The sequence below is a fragment of the Mobula birostris genome, chromosome 2 (genome assembly GCF_030028105.1).
Source record: "Mobula birostris isolate sMobBir1 chromosome 2, sMobBir1.hap1, whole genome shotgun sequence".
Taxonomy (NCBI): Eukaryota; Metazoa; Chordata; class Chondrichthyes; order Myliobatiformes; family Myliobatidae; genus Mobula; species Mobula birostris.
In genome coordinates this window covers 131543635-131562897 of record NC_092371.1, presented here as the reverse complement: position 1 = coordinate 131562897, position 19263 = coordinate 131543635, and the positions used below count along the sequence as shown (strand labels likewise).

The window sequence follows — 19263 nt, the reverse complement described above, 5'->3', positions numbered from 1 at the left end:
AAAGTCATCTTGGTGCTAAGTTAATGAGTGAACAATGAGCTCTTTCCACTGAGGTCCCAGTTATTCACAGAGCCATCTGTTACCCATTACAGCATTTCTTGGACTTCTGTGGAGCTTGTATTTCTGTGTGGTTTGCATTTGTACAGGCTTTGTCTTTGAAGAAGTTTGTATTTTCTTTTCTGGTTCCCTGCGTTAGCCCTTAACTCCATAGCTGATGGTAACTACAGATCTTGCTCTGAGGTGGTCTTCCTGCCGGTGTGTGTGGGTTCTGTAAAGCAGCCGGGGGTAACGAAGCCACTATGCTTTCATGAGATTCACAATCTGACCTTCTGTACCTACACTGCTGTAACCAAAAACTTAGTGACAAGACATGCACCATCCTAGGTTTTATACAAGGTACTCACTCCAGCCCAACAGTGGTATCAGAGAAGGCCATTCAGCTGCTCAACCCAGTCCTAATGTTCCATGAATTTGCAGCTGATTGCCTGAACTTGTTTTCTCCCTTGCTTCTGCCCCTACTTAAAAAAAATTTGTCATTCTCTGTTTAGAAATTTCAACTAATTCCTGGCCCCTGTTTCATGGGAAAGGAAAGTTTCAGATTTCTTATACTTTCTCTGTGAAGGAAGGCTTGCTTCAATCAGCACTGACTGATATGACTCTAATATTTGCAATTAATTATTGACAAAGCAAATTTCATGTTGAAGGACACAGAAAAGTCATAAAATTATACTGCACAGAAACCAGGTCTTCAGTGCAATTCTTCCATGTAGGCCAGTGTCTTCCTGAGGTAATTTGCCTGCATTTGGCTTCTCTACATCTTTCCTGTTCATGAATCTTTCAAAATGTCTCTTAGAGCTGTAATTGCACCCACCTCTATTACTTCATCTGGCAGCTCTTTCCATTTTGTTTATTAAATAAGATTTTCACCCTCTGGTTCCCTTTAAATCTTTCCCACTCATCTTAAACCGATGCTCTCTAATTTTAGGCACTCCTACCTTATTAAAAGAGTGTGACCATCCACTTATCTGTGTCTCTCATGATCTTATAGATTTCTATACGAACATATTTCAGCCTCCTTTGTTCCAGGGAAAGCAGTTTGTCCTTATAACTGAATCACTCTGATCCTGACCAAGTCCTTGTGACTCTTTTCTGCACCACCTTCAGATAAATTACACCCTTCCTATAGTGTGAAGACCAAAATTGTCCACAATTTCCAATCCCTCATCAGCATTCTATACAGCTGTGACATGACATCCCAATTCTTGTACTCAGTGCCCCGTTTGCAAGCATGCTGTACTCTTCCTTCATCACCTTGCATACTTGTATCACACTTTCAGGAAGCCATGTACTTGTATCTCTGGATCTCTTTAAGGAGCAGTCTGCCGTAGTACTGCTTTCATTTGACCTGGTTTCCCACAGGACGAAGCGTAGGGTACCCGACTCCCATTGGAACTGATGACTCAAAGGTAACAGAGGCAAAGACATCCCCCAAAACTGGAGAACAAATGTACAGGCTTCAATATTCAGTTGAATATTGAAGGAACATTGCACTAATTGAAGTGCTGTCTTTTTGATAAGATGTAAAACCGAACCTTCATGTACTCTATCTGGTGGGAAAAGAGGGTCTGTGGCACTACGGTAAAGGAGCTGTCACTGCTGTCCTGGAGAATAATTGGTTATCTGATTGATTTTTTTAAAATTTAGAGATGCAGCACGGTAATAGGCCCTTTGGTCCAACAAACCCAAGCCACCCAGTTACATCCATGTGACTAATTAACCTACCAACACGTGCGTCTTTGGAATGTCTCGGAGGAAACTCATGCAGTCAGGGAGATAATGTACAAATTCCTTACAGACAGCAGCAGAACTAAATTCAGGACACTATTGCTGTAATAGTGGCATGCTAATTACTAAACTACTGTGCTACCCAATCACCGAGTAATTCCTAATATGAAAGTGCATTATGTCCAAGAGGACTACTGTTACTTGTTATGCTCCATATCACCTCCCCCCCACCAATCCACACGCTACCATTCTTGATAAAATTCACAGTGTTGGAGGAACTCAGCAGGTCAGGCAGCATCTGTGGATGGAAATAGGAAGTCAATGTTTAAGGTTGAGACCCTTCATTTGGGCTCTGTTGTGAAGCCCAGATGAAGAGTCTCAGTCCAAAACATTAACTGTCCATTTCCCACCACAGTTTCTGCCTGACCTGCTAAGTTCCTCCAGCAAGTCATTTTTGTATTACACCAGATTCCAGCACCTGCCATCTCTTATGCTTTCTCCTGATAAACATTCTGTATGGGGTCCCACGTTAAAATGGACACTTAAGTGAGCTGTTCTCATACAACAAATTGCTACAGGAGGTTCCTCCTGATTGGAAAAACATAGAGATTTACTTCTCAGAGACCCCTCTCTTCCCCTCCTGGGAACTGTAATCTGCTGCTCTGGAGCAGTAGCAATCATCATTAAATCTATTTCCTGTTACTGAGAGCTGTGCACAAAATGATTAATGCATTATAATCGTAACAATGCTTTAAAAATGTTTCTGTTGACTGTAAACATTGTGCAAAGGATCTGAAAGGTGTTGTACGAATGTAAGTTTGTGTTTAAAAGGGTTCAGGGATCCAAGCACAAAGGTCACAAAAATGTTCTGCGATAAAACATAAAATGCTGGATATCAGGCAATGACTCTTGAGAGAGAAGCAGGACCAATGTTTCAGGTCAGTGACCTGATGCAACAACGCCAATTTGAACTGGCTGTCTCCCTTCAGATGCTGCCTGTCCTGGGTATTTCCGGCATTAGCTGTTCCATTTCAGGTTTCCAACGTCTGTAGTATTTTGCTTTAAGGCTACATTGTGTGCAAAATATTCATCAAAAGGTCTAATGGAATTTTAGTTTTAATGCCTAGCAGGATAGAATTTAGAAAAATGTAGGTTTTGTTGCATCTACACTAAGCTCCAGTGAAACTATATTGAAAATACTGTTTTCAATTCTGAAAGCTGTGTCTTATTGTCCCTAGCATTTTTACCGAGGCTCCAAGCATTAGCTTATAAGAGGCTCAGCCATTTATACTCTGCAACATGGAAAATTAAGGGGTGAATTCACAGATGCATTAATTAATACAGCACTGAAAGAGACCATCTGCCCAGTCAAGTCTGCTCCAGGTGCAGTTAATCTCTTTCCCTGGTCAAGATTTAGAGAACTGTCTAAGGGACTGATGGGAGAATGTTTTGCAGCTAGTGGGAAGTCTTGGGCAGGAAATGTGATAGGCAATAAAGACAAATACGCATGATGAGATCTCTTTCCCAGAGACAGTAGATACTACCTGGACTTAAACCTGAGCACAGTTGACATCTTTTATCCAGTTGGAATGGAGCCACGGCAGAATTGTGATGGAATCAGCTTCAATCTCAGTGAATGGCTTAGAGACTCATTTCTCAACTGAGCGGAGCTTCCTCTCAGGGTAGGTTTGGGGGAAGAGTTGGGGAGAAGGAGGCAGGGTAGAAAAGTGTAGAGGAAGGCCAGTGGGAAAGTATATCAACCAAACCCAATAGTAATTATTTGGACTCAAGATTCTGCAGATGCTGGTAATCCAGAGTAACACCCACCTGAAATGCTGGAGGAACTCAGCATGTCAGGCAGTATCAATGGAGAAGAATAAACAGTCAACGCTTCAAGCCGAGACATTTCATCAGTAAATTATTCTGAATTTTCTTCTCCTGGTAAATGTACCCCATTGGCTGTAGCACCTGAGATTCTACAAGGATTCCAGTCATGGGTGCAGGGCAAGAATCATTCATGTTTACCATGATTTCCCGACAGCTGAATTCATGCTGAAGGGTCTCAGCCCAAAACGTCGACTGTACTCTTTTCAATAGATGCTACCTGGCCTGCTGAGTTTCTCCAGCATTTTGTGTGCGTTGAATGCCGACCAATGCAGTGTTAGCCCCTCCGGAAAATGTTGATGATTCTTCTTAAGCGTATCACCATTGTTAGGGCCTCTCGCCAGAGTCCTCTGCCCTCTGCCAAAGGTTGATCGACCATGTGCCTTCTGCTTCCGCCTCACAGCTTCGTGTGTCTTCTTGGTGAAGATCCTTCCTCTCTCAATGATGAGGTCTTTGGAGCTTCTGCTGTCATTTCTGTAGCTCTGGGTTTTTATGGGATGGGGTTGTTCACCTCATGCCCAACCCTCCTCCTTTTGCAGCAGGACTTGGAACCACCAACGGTGGAGTTTCCGGAAAATGTGCTTATGTGTAAAGTCATAGAGTCAAACAACCCCAAACAGGCCTGGCATCATGCTGCTGACAGCCATTGTTCTTCTCTGTAACTAATGCCTTCTGCACCGATACCAATTCTTGTGGTACACCACCATCACAGACTTCCAATCAGAAAATCAAAACTTTGCCACTACCTTCTGCCTCCCATAACCAAGTCAACTAGATCTCATGAACTTTAATGTTTGGGAACAGGCGACCAAGCGGCTTAAATCAGCACCTTTCCAAAAAGGGGGTAGCTTGTGGAGACCTGGAATGGCTGTTTGGCTCTCCTTGCCACTGAGACTGAGTGTGGTTTTCATTTTACTTTGCAATGAAGCTTGCCCTTGTTTTCCACCCTCCAGGGTGAAAGCAATCATGTGGAAACTGAGCACAGATTTTGACTCCTACACCTCTTTATTAGGAGGCAGATAGAATTCAGTTCAGGTTTGACTGCGCGAGGCAGAGAGTTAAATATGTAGCAGTATTTGAGAGGGGAGGGAGAGGCATGGTCCCTGATGTTTGATCAGCAGTTGATTTTCTCTGTTCTGTTTGTACAGCTGAAATGAAGGTTGTCATCAGGCCTGTTCAGCCACACCATGGATTATATTGCGCTCCAGAGGACTTGGGGAAATTTATTTAACAATTATTGCAGCTTGTAATAGCAGATGGTAAATTGTACTATTCCCATAATGCAAATATAACGATGTCCAGGACAGGTGGCAAGAGGCCAAAATAACACCAAAGTTATTTTTTCCCAGCCTCCACCATGTTCCTCTCCAGGAAACAGCTCACTCGGGTGGCCAGTTTCATTGACTCATATAGTATGTTTACTGCACAGCGCGAAGCCATTTGGCACGTTATGTCCATACTGGCTCTCTGCCAGAGCAATCCACTCATTTCCACCTCCACCTTTTTCCCTATAGCCTCTTTAATTTTTCCTAAGCATCTCCATTTCACTTCCCACTGGTAACCTGCCTCCACTGTATCTTCATTGTGTACTGGTGCAGTGGAGGGGTGGTGAGAAGCAGTGACAAGCCTGACAATTGAAACAGGAGCAATATCCTCTCCTTCCTCTCCTTACTAGGAGTATTTTTGAGCATTTTTCCTATTTGTGATGATGAGCATCACTCTTGAACATTATATGTTCAAGTGCCACCCCAGAAACTTGAGTCACACAATCCATTACAGCAGTCACTCTTAGAGACGCTGTCCTTCAGACAAGACAGTAAATTGATGACCCTATCTACCCTCGAAAGTTATAAAAAGAGTAACAATGCTAGAAGCACTCTGCAGGTCAAGCAGCGTCTGAGGAGGAAGAAACAGAGTTAACATTTCAGGTCAAAGTCATATTCATTAGCTTAATTAGTTTGGCATAACATCAGTGGCTAAAGCGCCTATTCCTGTGTTGTACTGTTCTGAAACTTGAAGCGTTAACTTCCTCATTCCTGACCTGGTGAGAATTTCCAATATTTCCTGTCCTTATTTCATTCTGTAATGCTTAATGAAGTTAAAGACAGCAAATAAATGCAAGGTTGTACTGCATTAGCATTGGATGTGTCACCGCGTTTTCCAGCACCAGCAATAGTCACAAATGGTAATACTCACAGGATGAAACCACGGAACAAGGATGTGGGAGTGTTGCCCTGCAGTCATCAGTGGTCATGCCCTAACTGTATCTTTTGATAGATGGAATGGAAGTTATTGTCTAGCCTTGCCTCCCCAGGGTGAATGTTGCAGAGAGCCAGGAAACAGAACAATGTATAGTGCTCTTTCTGTACCAATTTAACTGTATATCTTTTTGTGTTTTATTTACAGACCTCCAAGGCCGTTCCGGTTTCCTCGAAGGTAAGTGGCTTTATTTGAGAGCGTGATCAATGCTTTTACAGAGCTTGAAAGTAATGGGAGGTTGGACCTGGTCCAGGAGCAGGCCAGTGTTGGATATGTATGGGAACTGGGAATGTTCTGAGTTGACAGTAGTAGCAAGGGGTATATCAGTCTACACAATTCACAGAATGCTGGAAACACCCAAAAGTCAAGCAGCAGCTGTGCAGAGAAAGCAGCATTAGCATTTGAAGTCAGTGGCCTCGTGTCTTTCTGCTCATAGGATCACACAGCAGAATTAAAAGATAATGAAGTCATAGAGTAACACAGCAAAGAAGCATTTTCCCAGCATTTGACATATCCCTCTAAATCTTTCCTATCCATGTACGTGTCCAAATGTTGTTATTGTACCCGTCTCGGCCATTTCCTCATGCAGATCATTCTGTGAAGTCTCTGTTTGGAAAAAGTTGTCCCTCAGGTTCCCATTAAATCTTTCCCCTCTCACCTTAAATCTATGACCTTTAGCTTTTCATTCTCCAACCCTAGGAATAAATTGTTTCTGGTTCTGGTGAAGAGTTAACTTACTTCCTCTATCCACACTGATCCCTGCCCGCCTTACTGTTTCAGCATTTGATATAGAGCTGTAGAGTCATGTGGTTCAGTGATTCCACTTAATATCAGAAAATGTATACAGTATACAACCTGAATGCAACTCCTTGCAGACATCCACAAAGCAGGGAAAAACCCAAAGAATGAATAACAGAAAATGTTAGAACTCCAAACCCACCCCCTTCCCACTCACAAGCAACAGAAAAAGCATCAAGCCACCCTCCTCCCCCTCACCACACTTGCCCCCACCATGTAAGCCCCCCAACGAGACCATGTAGAGTCCATCAAAAAACTACTGTCCATCCCAACACTTCAACATCTCAGGCAGGCTCTCTCTCACTAGTGAAAGAGAAAGAGCTATTGCTCCTGCAACAATGAGAATGGGAAACCAGCAGCTCACTGTTTCGATGTTGCTGAACTTTGTTGCCTGACTTGAGGACCAACAACTCTCACTCACCATCAAGATCGAGGGAGAGAGAGAGAGATCACTTGAGTGCAAGGGCCTTCTGATAGCAGCGCATACTGCCTGCTGTCTCGATGTTTCAGTCGGCCACAACATTTCAGTCGGTGACATCAGTGAGGAACTGGGACACCACAGTGCTGCGCCCCCCACCCCCGAAGGCACACCTGTAGATATCAAAACACTAGGCCGCATAACAAGTCCAAGAATGACAACCCAACAGCCATGGAGAATGCAAACACGAGGAGATCTGCAGATGCTGGAAATTCAAGCAACACACACAAAATGCTGGTGGAACGCAGCAGGCCAGGCAGCATCTCCAGGAAGAGGTACAGTCGACGTTTTGGGCCAAGACTCTTCGTCAGGACTAACTGAGAGAAGAGATAATAAGAGTTTGAAAGTGGGAAGGGGAGTGGGAGATCCGAAATGATAGGAGAAGACAGGAGAGGGAGGGATGGAGCTAAGTGCTGGAAAGCTGATTGGCAAAAGGGATACAGAGTTGGAGAAGGGAGAGGATCATGGGACAGGAGGCCTAGGGAGAAAGAAAGATGGAGGGGAGCACCAGAGGAAGATGGAGAGAAGGCAGGGAGTTATTGTGAGAGGGATAGAGAGAGAGAAATGAGAGAGAAAAAGGTGAGGGTGGGGGAATAATAAATAAATAACTAAATAAGGGATGGGGTAAGAAGCGGGGGAGGGGCATTAATGGAAGTTGAAGTCAATGTTCATGCCATCAGGTTGGAGGCTACCCAGATGGAATATAAGGTGTTGTTCCTCCAACCTGAGTGTGGCTTCATCTTGACAGTAGAGGAGGCCATGGATAGACATATCAGAATGGGAATGGGATGTGGAATTAAAATGTGTGGCCACTGGGAGATCCTGTTTTATCTGGCGGACAGAGCATAAGTGTTCAGCGAAACGGTCTCCCAGTCTGCGTCGGGTCTCGCCAATATATAGAAGGCTGCACCGGGAGCACCGGACACAGTATATCACCCCAGCTGACTCCCAGGTGAAGTGTCGCCTCACCTGGATGGACTGCCTGGGGCCCTGAATGGTGGTAAGGGAGGAAGTGTAAGGGCATGTGTAGCACTTGTTCCGCTTACAAGGATAAGTACCGGGAGGGAGATCAGTGGGAAGGGATGGGGGGGACGAATGAACAAGGGAGTGATCCCTGCGGAAAGCGGGGGGGGGCAGGGAAAGATCTGCTTGGTGGTGGGATCCCGTTGGAGGTGGTGGAAGTTACGGAGAGTTATATGTTGGACCTGGAGGCTAGTGGGGTGGTAGGTGAGGACCAGGGGAACCCTATTCCTAGTGGGGTGACGGGAGGATGGGGTGAAAGCGGACATGCGTGAAATGGGAGAGATGAGTTTGAGAGCACAGTTGATGGTGGAGGAAGGGAAGCCACTTTCTTTAAAAAAGGAAGACATCTCCTTCGTCCTGGAATGAAGAGCCTCATCCTGAGAACAGATGCAGCGGAGACGGAGGAATTTCGAGAAGGGGATGACATTTTTGCAAGAGACAGGGTGGGAAGAGGAATAGTCCATGCAGCTGTGAGAGTCAGTAGGCTTATAGTAGACATCAGTAGATAAGCTGTCTCTGGAGATAGAGACAGAAAGATCTAGAAAGGGGAGGGAGGTGTCGGAAATGGACCAGGTAAATTTGAGGGCAGGGTGAAAGTTGGAGGCAAAGTTAATGAAGTCAACGAGCTCAGCATGCATGCAGGAAGCAGCGCCAATGCAGTTGTCGATGTAGCGAAGGAAAAGCGGGGGACATATACCAGTATAGGCTTGGAACATGGATTGTTCCACAAAGCCAACAAAAAGGCAGGTATAGCTGGGACCCATACGGGTGCCCATGGCTACACCTTTAGTTTGGAGGAAGTGGGAGGAGCCAAAGGAGAAATTATTAAGAGTAAGGACTAATTCTGCTAGACGGAGAAGAGTGGTGGTAGAGGGGAACTGGTTAGGTCTGGAATCCAAAAAGAAACGTAGAGCTTTGAGACCTTTCTGGTCGGGGATGGAGGTATATAGGGACTGGACATCCATGGTGAAAATAAAGCAGTGGGGGCCAGGGAACTTAAAATCATTGAAAAAATTCAGAGCGTGAGAAGTGTCATGAACATAGGGGGGAAGGGATTGAACGGGGGGGGGGGATAAAACAGTGTCAAACTATGCAGAAATGAGTTTGGTGGGGCAGGAGCAAGCTGAGACAATAGGTCTACCTGGACAGGCAGGTTTGTGGATCTTGGGTAGGAGGTAGAAACGGGATGTGCAGGGTGTGGGAACTATGAGGTTGGTGGCAGTGGATGGGAGATCTTCAGAGCTGATAAGGTTGGTGATGGTGTGGGAGACAATGGCCTAGTGCTCCTTAGTGGGGTCATGATCGAGGGGTAAATAAGAGGAAGTATCAGTGAGTTGTCGCTGTGCCTCAGCAAGGTAGTGGTCAGTACGCCAGACTCCTACAGCGCCTCCCCTTATCAGCAGGTTTTATAGTAAGGTTAGGATTAGTGCGGAGGGAGTGGAGAGCAGAGCGTTCAGAAGGAGTGAGCCATGGAGAACCGTAGCTTGAGCTGCAGCTGTAGATCACAGACTGCAACAGGACCACCTTGAAAAGAAAAAGGAGACATGAGAAAAGAAGAAGAAACTGTTTCACAGACAAACTAGAAGAAGTCACCTGGATCTGCAAAAATCTTTGACATTTGGCACTATCCTATATAGAACCAAAAGCCCCATGTACATCCCAACTATCAAGTACCTATCAATACTGATCCCATTTGTCAACACTTGCTCCATCACCCTCCATATATTGGCAATTCGAGTGCTTGCCCATACTCTTAAATGCTGTGAGAATACCTGCCTCCAACACTCACCTAGGCAATGTGTTCCCTTCAGCATTATTTTGCTTTCAGGATACAATGCCAATGGAATATGTTTGAGGTGGCCAATCTCCTTCTTTTAGGTATCACATATCCTCCATTATCTACAGTATTTCCCATATTTAGCAAGAATGCAAAAGGCACCCAGAAATAGTGTTACCTTATCCTTTGTGGTTGCATCCAAGAGTTTTTTGCAGAAATCTTATGAGTAGCAGCTCCAATGTGCACTGGCGAACACACGTACAATCTGACGGGCAGTAGTTTCACCAATAGCTTGGGATTAATCTGCTATTTCAGTGCTCTAACATTCACATAAGTGGATACAGTGGTGCAGCTGCTAGAGCTGCTACCTCAAAGTGCTCTCTGTTTGGAGTTTGTATGTTCTCCCTGTGACCACGTAGGTTCCCCCCTCCCTCCACCGAATGCAATGGAGGATGTTTCAAATCTGACATCTCAAAGACATGCAGTCAGTAGGTTACTTGACAACTGTAGATTTCCCCTAGCATGTGACTGAGTGGTAGAATCTAGGGTGGAGCTGATGGGAATGTGGAGAGAAAAGTTTTAAAGGTGAACGCAGCAGGCCAGGCAGCATCTCTCGGAAGAGGTATAGTTGATGTTTCGGGCCGAGACCCTTCTGCTGCATTCACCAGCAACTTTGATGTGGGTTGCTTGGACTTCCAGCATCTGCAGAATTCCTCGTGTTTGCAGAAAAATTTTAAAATTGGATTAATATAAGATTGGTGTAAATGGATGGTTAACAGTCAGCTTAAACTCAGTCGGCTGAAAAGGTCAGCTTCTGTGCCAAATCTCACTGACTCTGATGTGCATTTCTTTCCTGGCTACTGGATGACCTGGTAGATATGAAGCAGTTTCTTTATTCAACAAAATATCACAAATAAGCTGACAGCCTTTGGAATCACGAGAGAGAGAGAGAGAGAGAGAGAGAGAGAGACCCATTCAGAGCAAGAGGTCTGTGTCACCCAAAGCTACACGACATGTTGTATTATAAAAATCAAAGAAAAATTCAGGACAATTCAAACAAATCCATATTTATAATGCTTCCTTTGAACTACATGTAAAAGTTTCAAATGCCTGGATCTTCCCACCATAACACCTAAAATAAGTGTCAATTATTGTTGTATCTATGCAATGGGATGTTGATTGGGTTTGTGCATATTTAGGCAATTAGTTAAGTGCCTGTTTCCTGGCCTGCCTAGTCTGCATTTTACTGTTCCAAGCTGCATTTTAAATTTAATCTTCAATGCATATTTGAATCTGAAGGCTAGTGGCAGAAGTCAGTTAAGGTTACTTGCTACACGTGCTAACCCCAAAACTCTTAACAACCGCAATTAAGTCACCATAACCTAATCAATCAATCTCTCATAGGATCAAGTATTTACCCATTGAGCTCAACTACACAGTAAGGAATTGCCATCCCCTGCTAAAGACCCACACTTTCCACAGATTAACCAGCTGGTTCTACATGGTCATTTCTCCTTTGAGGGCATCATGTTTTATTGAGCATGCTTGTTTGTTTTTACTGTGAGTGCTAATGTGTTGCCAGAGGTTCAAGCAGTGGAGAAGTGCTCTGATGAAAAGATTGTTGCACATTATTTAATTGGTGGGTTTTGACCAACTGGTGCAAAGAACTCATGGAGAAGGAATTATTGCCTTGGTAGGAACCAGATCTTATTGTTACTCTGACAGGCTTAATGCAAACCTTGAAAACAGTTTCTAAGGTTACACATCGAAACTTGGGGAGAAGTACCCCAATACCCCAAATGCAGAGGGGATATTTGGCAGATAGGTAAAGTGGTTTACTGAAGACTCCATGAAGGTCTGCCTTCAGTGGGATATCTAGTGCAGAGATTTAAACTCATAGGAAGAGGCACAGGCACTAAGAGTCATAAACCAGGCAAACAGGCTCTTTAGCCCACAACAACCATTGGGCATCCCTTTACACTAACCCTGTACAAATCCACTTTTAATCTCCCCACTTTCTGATCAACTCCTCCTGGGTTCTATCACTTGTCTACATGGCAGGGACAATTTACAGCAGCCAATCAACCCATCAATTGGTACACTTCTTATATGCCTTGGGAGTGAAGATCAGGACACCTAATGAGGTGGCACTGGCTGGGGTAGAGACTGGAGAAACATGGATAACATGGGTTATAACAGAAGGTAAGGAATCTGGAGGGGTGGATACAGGCTGGGATGTAGAGTGAAGAGCATGGATACAGAGGGGATGGGCATTTACAGATGGAGAAATTAGAGAAGCTAGACAATAAGATAACAGGATTTGGACATCATAAGGAAGATGTGGAGTGCAAACCAGAAGGGTGCAAAGACCAGGGAAACAGGCACCAACAAGGAACTGGCATTGTCAGTGGTGGACACTGATGGGGCACCAGAAAGGGGTAGAGATAGGGGAGCAGCCACTATTACCAAGTACTTGGCACTTGGGTAGTGGTAACTGACATGGCTTTACACCACAAGGGTGAACACCGGTGGGACTACTAGAAACTTTTGGAGCTAATTTTGAACTTAGGGAGACTGGCAGTAGAGGAGAGCAGTGCTGGTTAGATGTCAGGTTAAAAGCATTTCATTTTGTGTGCTCACTTTCTGCCCATATCCTTGTTGCCATCCAGCATTCTGGAATAGTGGGATTGAGGAGGCTGGTGTAGGTGTTGTTGGTGGGAATCAACATCGCTGAGAGTTCTCTGTGCACTGTAGCTCAGAATGTTAATGAGCAGTATCAGCAGCTGCACAGTTAACATTTTGCTTTGATCACTGTTTTAGTACAGTGGAAGCTCAAAGGATAAACTGATATTTGAGTTAGACGATTATGAACCTCTTTACCTAAAGCTTTAATAATACAATTTGCAATTCAGAACAGAGCAAGATGTGAAAAGGGTCTTTTGAGCTTATTTCTATCTATCCCTGTCCTCTTCCCATTTCAGACTGGTATTGTAGATGAGCTCAGGGCATGGATCAACACTCAGAATTATGATATTGTAACCATTAGTGAGTCTTGGTTGCAGGAGGGACAGGACTGGCAACTCAATATTCTGGGGTTCCATTGTTTTAGACCCGACACTGGGGGGTTTAGAGGGGGAGGGGTGGCATCGCTAGTCAGGGAAAATGTCACGGCAGTGTTCTGTCAGGACAGACGGGAGAACTTGTCTAGTGAGACTTTATGGGTGGAATTGAGGAATAAGAAAGGTATGACCACGTTAATGGAGTGATATTATAGACCACCCAACAGTCTTCAGGATTTAGAGGAAAGTTCAAGGTAAAATTTATTATCAGAGTACATACATGTCACCACATTCAACCCTGTAATTCTTTTTCCTGCAGGCATACTCAGCAAATCTATGAAATAGTAACTATAAACAGGATCAAAGAAAGAGCAAAAGCACAGAAGACAACAAACTATAAATACAAATATGAATAAATAACAAGAGCATGAAATAACAAGATAAAGAATCCTTAAAGTGAGATCACTGGTTGTGCAAACGCCTCATTAGATGAGAGTAGTTGTCCTCTTTTGAGAGCCTGATGGTTGAGGGGTAGTAATTGTTCTTGAACCCGGTGGTGTGTGTCCTGAGGCACTTGTACCTTCAAGCTGATGGCAGCACCGAGAAAAGAGCATGGCCTGGATGGTGAGGATCTTTGATGAGGAGCGCTGCTTGCCTACGATAACCTTTCATGTAGATGTGCTGAATGGTTGGGAGGGCGTTATCTGTGATGTACTGAGCCGGATCCACTACCTTTTGTAGGATTTTCTTCTCAAAGGCATTGGTGTGCCCATACCAGGTCATATTGCAGCAGTCAATACACTTCCCATTACACATCTATAGAAGTTTGTCAAGCATCCAGAGAGATTGCAGTCTCTTGCAAGAAACATAAGAGTATTATAGTAGGTGATTTTAACTTTCCACATATTGACTGGGACTCCATACTATAAAAGGACTAGATGGGATAGAGTTTGTCAAATATATTCAGGAAAGTTTCCTTAATCAGTACATAGAAGTCCCATCAGAGAGTGTGCAATACACTTGATCTGCTATTAAGGAATGAGACAGGGCAGGTCACAAAAGTTTGTGTAGGGGAGCACTTTGCGTCTAGTGATCATAATGCCATTAGTTTCAAAGCAAATATGGAAAATGATAGGTCTGATCTGCAGCTTCAGATTCTAAATTGGAGAAAGGCCAATTTTGATGGTATCAGAAAGGATCTAACAAGTGTGGAATGGGTCAGGCCGTTTTCTGGCAAGGATGTGCTTGATAAGTGGGAGGCCTACCAAAGTGAAACTTTGAGAGTTCAAAGCTTGTATGTGTGCCTGTTGGTGGGGAAAAAGATAAAGATAACAAGTGTAGGCAGTCTTGGTTTTCAAGAGATATTGAGGCCCTGGTTAAGAAAGAAAAGGAAGTACATAGCAGGTATAGGCAGGTAGGAACAAATGAGGTGCTTATGGAGTTTAAGAAATGCAAGAGAACACTTAAGAAAGAAATCAGGAGGGCTAAAAGAAGGCATAAGGTTGCCCGGAGAGACAATGTGAAGGAGAATTCTAAAGGATTCAATAGATATGTTAAGAACAAAAGGATTGCAAGGGACAAAATTGGTCCTCTAGAAGATCAGAATGGTAATCTATGTGTGGAGTCAAAAGAGATGGGGGAGGTTGTAAATGGATTTTTTACATCTGTGTTTACTCAGGAGACAGACGCAGAGTCAATAGAAGTGAGGCAAAGCTGCAGTGAGGTCATGAATCCTATACAGATTACAGAGGAGGAGGTATAACGTCTGGAGGCAAATTAGGGTAGATAAATCCCCAGGGCCTACCAAGGTGTTCTCTCGGATCCTGTGGGAGGCAAGTGCGAAATTGCAGGCGCCCTAGGAAAGATATGTAAATCATCCTTAGCGACAGGTGAGGTACCAGAGGATTGGAGGATAGCTAATGTTGTTCCGCTGTTTAAGAATGGCCCTAAAAATAACCAGGAATTTATAGGCCTGTGAGCCTGACATCAATAGTTGGAAAGTTATTGGAAGGTATTCTAAGTGACTGGATATATGAGTACTTGGATAGACATGGACTGGTTAGGAATAATCAGCATGGTGTTGTGTGTGGTAGGGCATGTCTAACCAATCCTATTGAGGTTTTTCAAGGAAGTTACCAGGAAAGACAATGAAGGGAAGGCAGTGGATGTTGTCTGCATGGACTTCAGTAAGGCATTTGACAAGGTACTCTATGAGGTTGGTCAAGAAGGTTCAGTCAGTTGGCATTCAAGATGTGGTAGTAAATTGGATTAGACATTGGTTTTGTGGGAGAAACCAGAGAGTGGTAGTAAATGGTTGCTCTCAGGCTGGACGCCTGTGACTATTGGAGTGCCAAGGGAATAGTGCTAGATCCATTGTTGTTTGTCACCTAAGTCAATGATCTGGGTAATAATGTGGTTAACTGGATCAGCAAATTTGCAGATGACACCAAGATTGGGGGTGTAGTGGTCAGCATGGAAGACTATCAAAGCTTGCAGCGGGATCTGGACCGGCTGGAAAATGGCAGATGGAATTTAATGCTGAGAAGTGTGAGGTGTTGCACTGTGGTAGGACCATTCAGGGTAGGTCTTACACAGTGAACAGTAGGGCACTGAAGAGTGCAGTAGGACAAAGGGAACTGGGAATACAGATCCATAATTCATTGAAAGAGGCAGCCACAGGTAGATAGAGTCTTCAAGAAAACTTTTGGCACATGAACCTTCATAAATCAAAGAAACTGAGTACAGCAGATGGGATGTTATGTTGAAGTTGTATAAGATGTTGGTGAGCCCTAATTTGGAGTGTTGTGTGCAGTTTTGATCACCTACCTGCAAGAAAGATTAAAATAAAGTTGAAAAAGTACAGATAAAACTTACAGTTATAAGAATGTTGTTGAGACTCGAGAACCTGAGTTGTAGGGAAAGATTGAATAGGTTAGGACTTTATTCCTTGCAATGTAGAAGATTGAGGGGAGATTTGATAGAGGTATAATAAATTCTGAGGGGCATGGATAGGGTAAATGCAAGCAGGCTTTTTCTACTGAGGTTGGGTGAGACTACAACTAGAGTCCATGGGTTAAAGGTGAACTTGAAAAGTTTAAGAGGAACATGAGGGGAAACTTCTTCATTCAGAGGGCCATGAGAGTGTGGAATGAGTTGCCAGCACAAGCGATGCAATCAAGCTCGATTTCAATGTTTAAGAGAAGACTGGATAGGTATACAGATGGTAGGAGTATGGAGGGCTATGGTTCGGGTGCAGGTTGATGGGAGTAAGCAGTGCAAATATTTCGGCATGGACTGGATGGGCCGAAGGGCCTGTTAATGTGCTGTACTTTTCTATGAATCTATGTTGAAGTTCACCAGAGTTCTAGATGATGGCTGGCCAGCCTTTGGAACTGGTGCTCCTACTTTCATTATACAATGCTCACAATGAATACGTGCATGGATTTCAATGTGACAACATGTGATTTCAGGGTCAGCCTGGGGAGTTAGATTTGATTTATTGCATGTCACAGAACCTTCACGTTTTAGGTAATGTAATACGTTGATGGTGTTTCCTCCTTGTAGCTATGCAGCTCTGATTGCTGACTGGCCAGTGGTGGTACTGGGACTCTGCACAGTGCTGATAGTTATATGTGCGTTGGTTGGAATCCTGGTGCCAGATCTTCCAGATTTCTCTGATCCATTGCTGGTGAGTACTTCCTGTTTCTCAGAAGGGTGACAATTGCCCTTGGTCTTGATGACAACACCTGCATCATGAAAACTAAATGAATAAAAACAAGGTACCCCATGAGATTATATGGTTGCAGCATCCCTTTTTTCTTCCAAATATACCTCCTTCCCATTCAGTATTCAGTTATTGACCTCCTCTTATTTACTAACATTGAAATCCATGTGCCTCCCAATATGTTTGACCTCTAAGCTACACTTCTCCAAACTACCACAGATGTAACACTAAGCTCTCTAACTCTAAAATGCATGTGTTGATGCTGATGGTGAACAGAACCGATCTCAAACCAGAATCCAGGGGAACATCACAGTCCACTCCCAACTCATTCTTTCAAAATTCACTCTCTATTTGAACCCTCCAGCTCTCTTTTAATTTGTTTTGTAGCCTTGTCCCTAATTCCGTGCATCTCAATTATCTTCTTTCACTGTGCATCTATTGCCTAATTTTTTAAAAATGTTAATTTGCTGTTTGGCTACAAAAATATGGAAATGTGGGACAGGTTTTAAGAGAAGTCTGAGCCAGGGTCATCAGGAATGAGAACAAATGGGCCTGGTAAATGGGACTAGCTTAGACTGGTATCTTGGTCGACATCGATGAGTTGGGCTGGAGAACCTGTTTATGTGCTGCTATAATTCAAGTTGAGTCATCTTTATTGTCATATATGACAGGTTTATGGGGTTGAGTGTGATCCGGGATCAGCCATGATGGAATGGCAGAGCAGACTCAATGGGCTGAATGGCCTAATTCTGCTCGTATGTCTTATGGTCTTATATGCACAAGTATAGTGAGGTATAGATACAATGAAAAACATGCATGCAATTAGTGTCACAAGCATGTAGTTCAGACAACACAAAGACATAAATTGTACAAGACGATAAAGAAAACTAAGGGTGTCCAAAACAGGACATTAGTACAAAAATAGTAGTGCAGGAGGTGGTCTGCAGTGTCCTGTTGCTGAGGTAGGATTAGGGTGTGCAGGTCAGTTCAAGAACCAGATGTCTTTAAGAAAGTAGTTGTTCCTGAACCTTTTGGTATGGGACCTCCTGCCCAACGGTACCAGTGAAAAGAGGGAATAACCCATGGTGGGGATCCTTAAGGATCCTATGCTCTTGTGGAAGCAACTCCCCATAGATGCTGTCAGCAGTGGGAAGAACTACGCTTGTGATGAACCAGGCTGTGCCCACTACTGTGTGCCACTCCTTCCTGTGTGTTCGAGTTGCAGTACCAGGCCATAATCCAATCAGTCAGGACACTTTCTACAGTGCATCTCTAGAAGCTCGTTAGAGTATTTGGTGACATGCCAAATCTTGTACCTATATGAAATTTACATTAATCATTTGATTGTTTTGTGCTTAAAAGAATATAGCCTTTTCTCTTTTTAGTTTTATGTAGCTGCTCTGATCTGGAAGAATGAAAGGAGCATTCTTACTTTCAAAAGGGAATGGGATTAATACAGGAATGGGAATCATTTTAACTCTGTGGGGAAAGAGGAAGAAGAATGGCATTACCGAAATAGCTTATTCAAAGAGCTGACACATTGGCAGTGTGTTGAACAGCCGGCAATGCTCTGTGATTCTGCGCAGGCTCCCCAAGCTCATTCGCCGTTGAATGGTCAATCTCAGTCAACATGGTAGCAAAGTCCTTCTTATAAAGGGTTCATAGTATCATAGGAGTGCTGAGAGAAAGTGCAGTGGAGGTAGACTGGAAACCTAAACAAGGGTGGGCACAATAGGCAGATGTGCTGTGAATTCTTGGGGGCTGCTGTGAGTGCCCAGGGTGTTGGTGAGGTGACCTGCCACTCAGCATGGAAAGTAGAATAATTAGAAAGCTGTCACTTCTGCTTACTGGCTAGACTGTAAAATGATGGTGTAGTTAGTGGCAGCTGGTGCCACTAATGGCCTGTCAGGTCACAGCTGGATAAACAGTGAGGATTGGGTTTTGTTAATCCAGTTGCTGCTGTTCACATAAGTGTCAAATCTCACTCTTTCTCAGCAAGAGAAGGATATTTTGCACAAAGCTCATGCTCTTGCCCTCTGCTGTTATATTATACTGAGGTCATACCTGCCGTCATGAGTGTCTGCTCACACGCCAGAATGCAGAATCAGAATCAGATTTACTTATTATCAATTACTTGATGATGTGGAATTTGTTTTATGACAGCAAATCAGTGCAAAGCCATAAAATTTCTATAAACTACAAAAATACATAAATAGTGCAGAGAAAGAGGAATAATGAGGTAGGGTTCACAGACTGTTCAAAATCCACTTCCTTACATTATATTCCATTCTCCACTTCTTTGTTCATTGTCCCAATCTAAGTCCTTCTGTGGACTCCCTGCTTCCTCCACACCACTTGCCCCTCTACCTATCTTTGTGCCTTCCTTACTACTGACTCAACCTGGTCGGTGACTCTGTTCCCACCACTCTCTCTGGCAGTGCATTCCGGGTACTCACCACTCTCTTGGTGAAAAAGG

At 43.8% G+C, this 19263-nt stretch overlaps 1 protein-coding gene across 11 annotated transcripts in view; it reads left to right on the top strand.

Moving 5' to 3' along the window:
- disp1 (dispatched homolog 1 (Drosophila)) overlaps positions 1-19263 on the top strand; it is a 419126-nt gene that overhangs the window by 379688 nt on the left and 20175 nt on the right. For all 11 annotated transcript variants that reach the window (XM_072248242.1, XM_072248256.1, XM_072248264.1 and 8 more), the window contains 2 exons: positions 6076-6105; positions 16628-16751. In XM_072248242.1, the coding sequence (XP_072104343.1) occupies positions 6076-6105; positions 16628-16751 (154 nt within the window). The remainder of the gene's footprint in view (positions 1-6075; positions 6106-16627; positions 16752-19263) is intronic.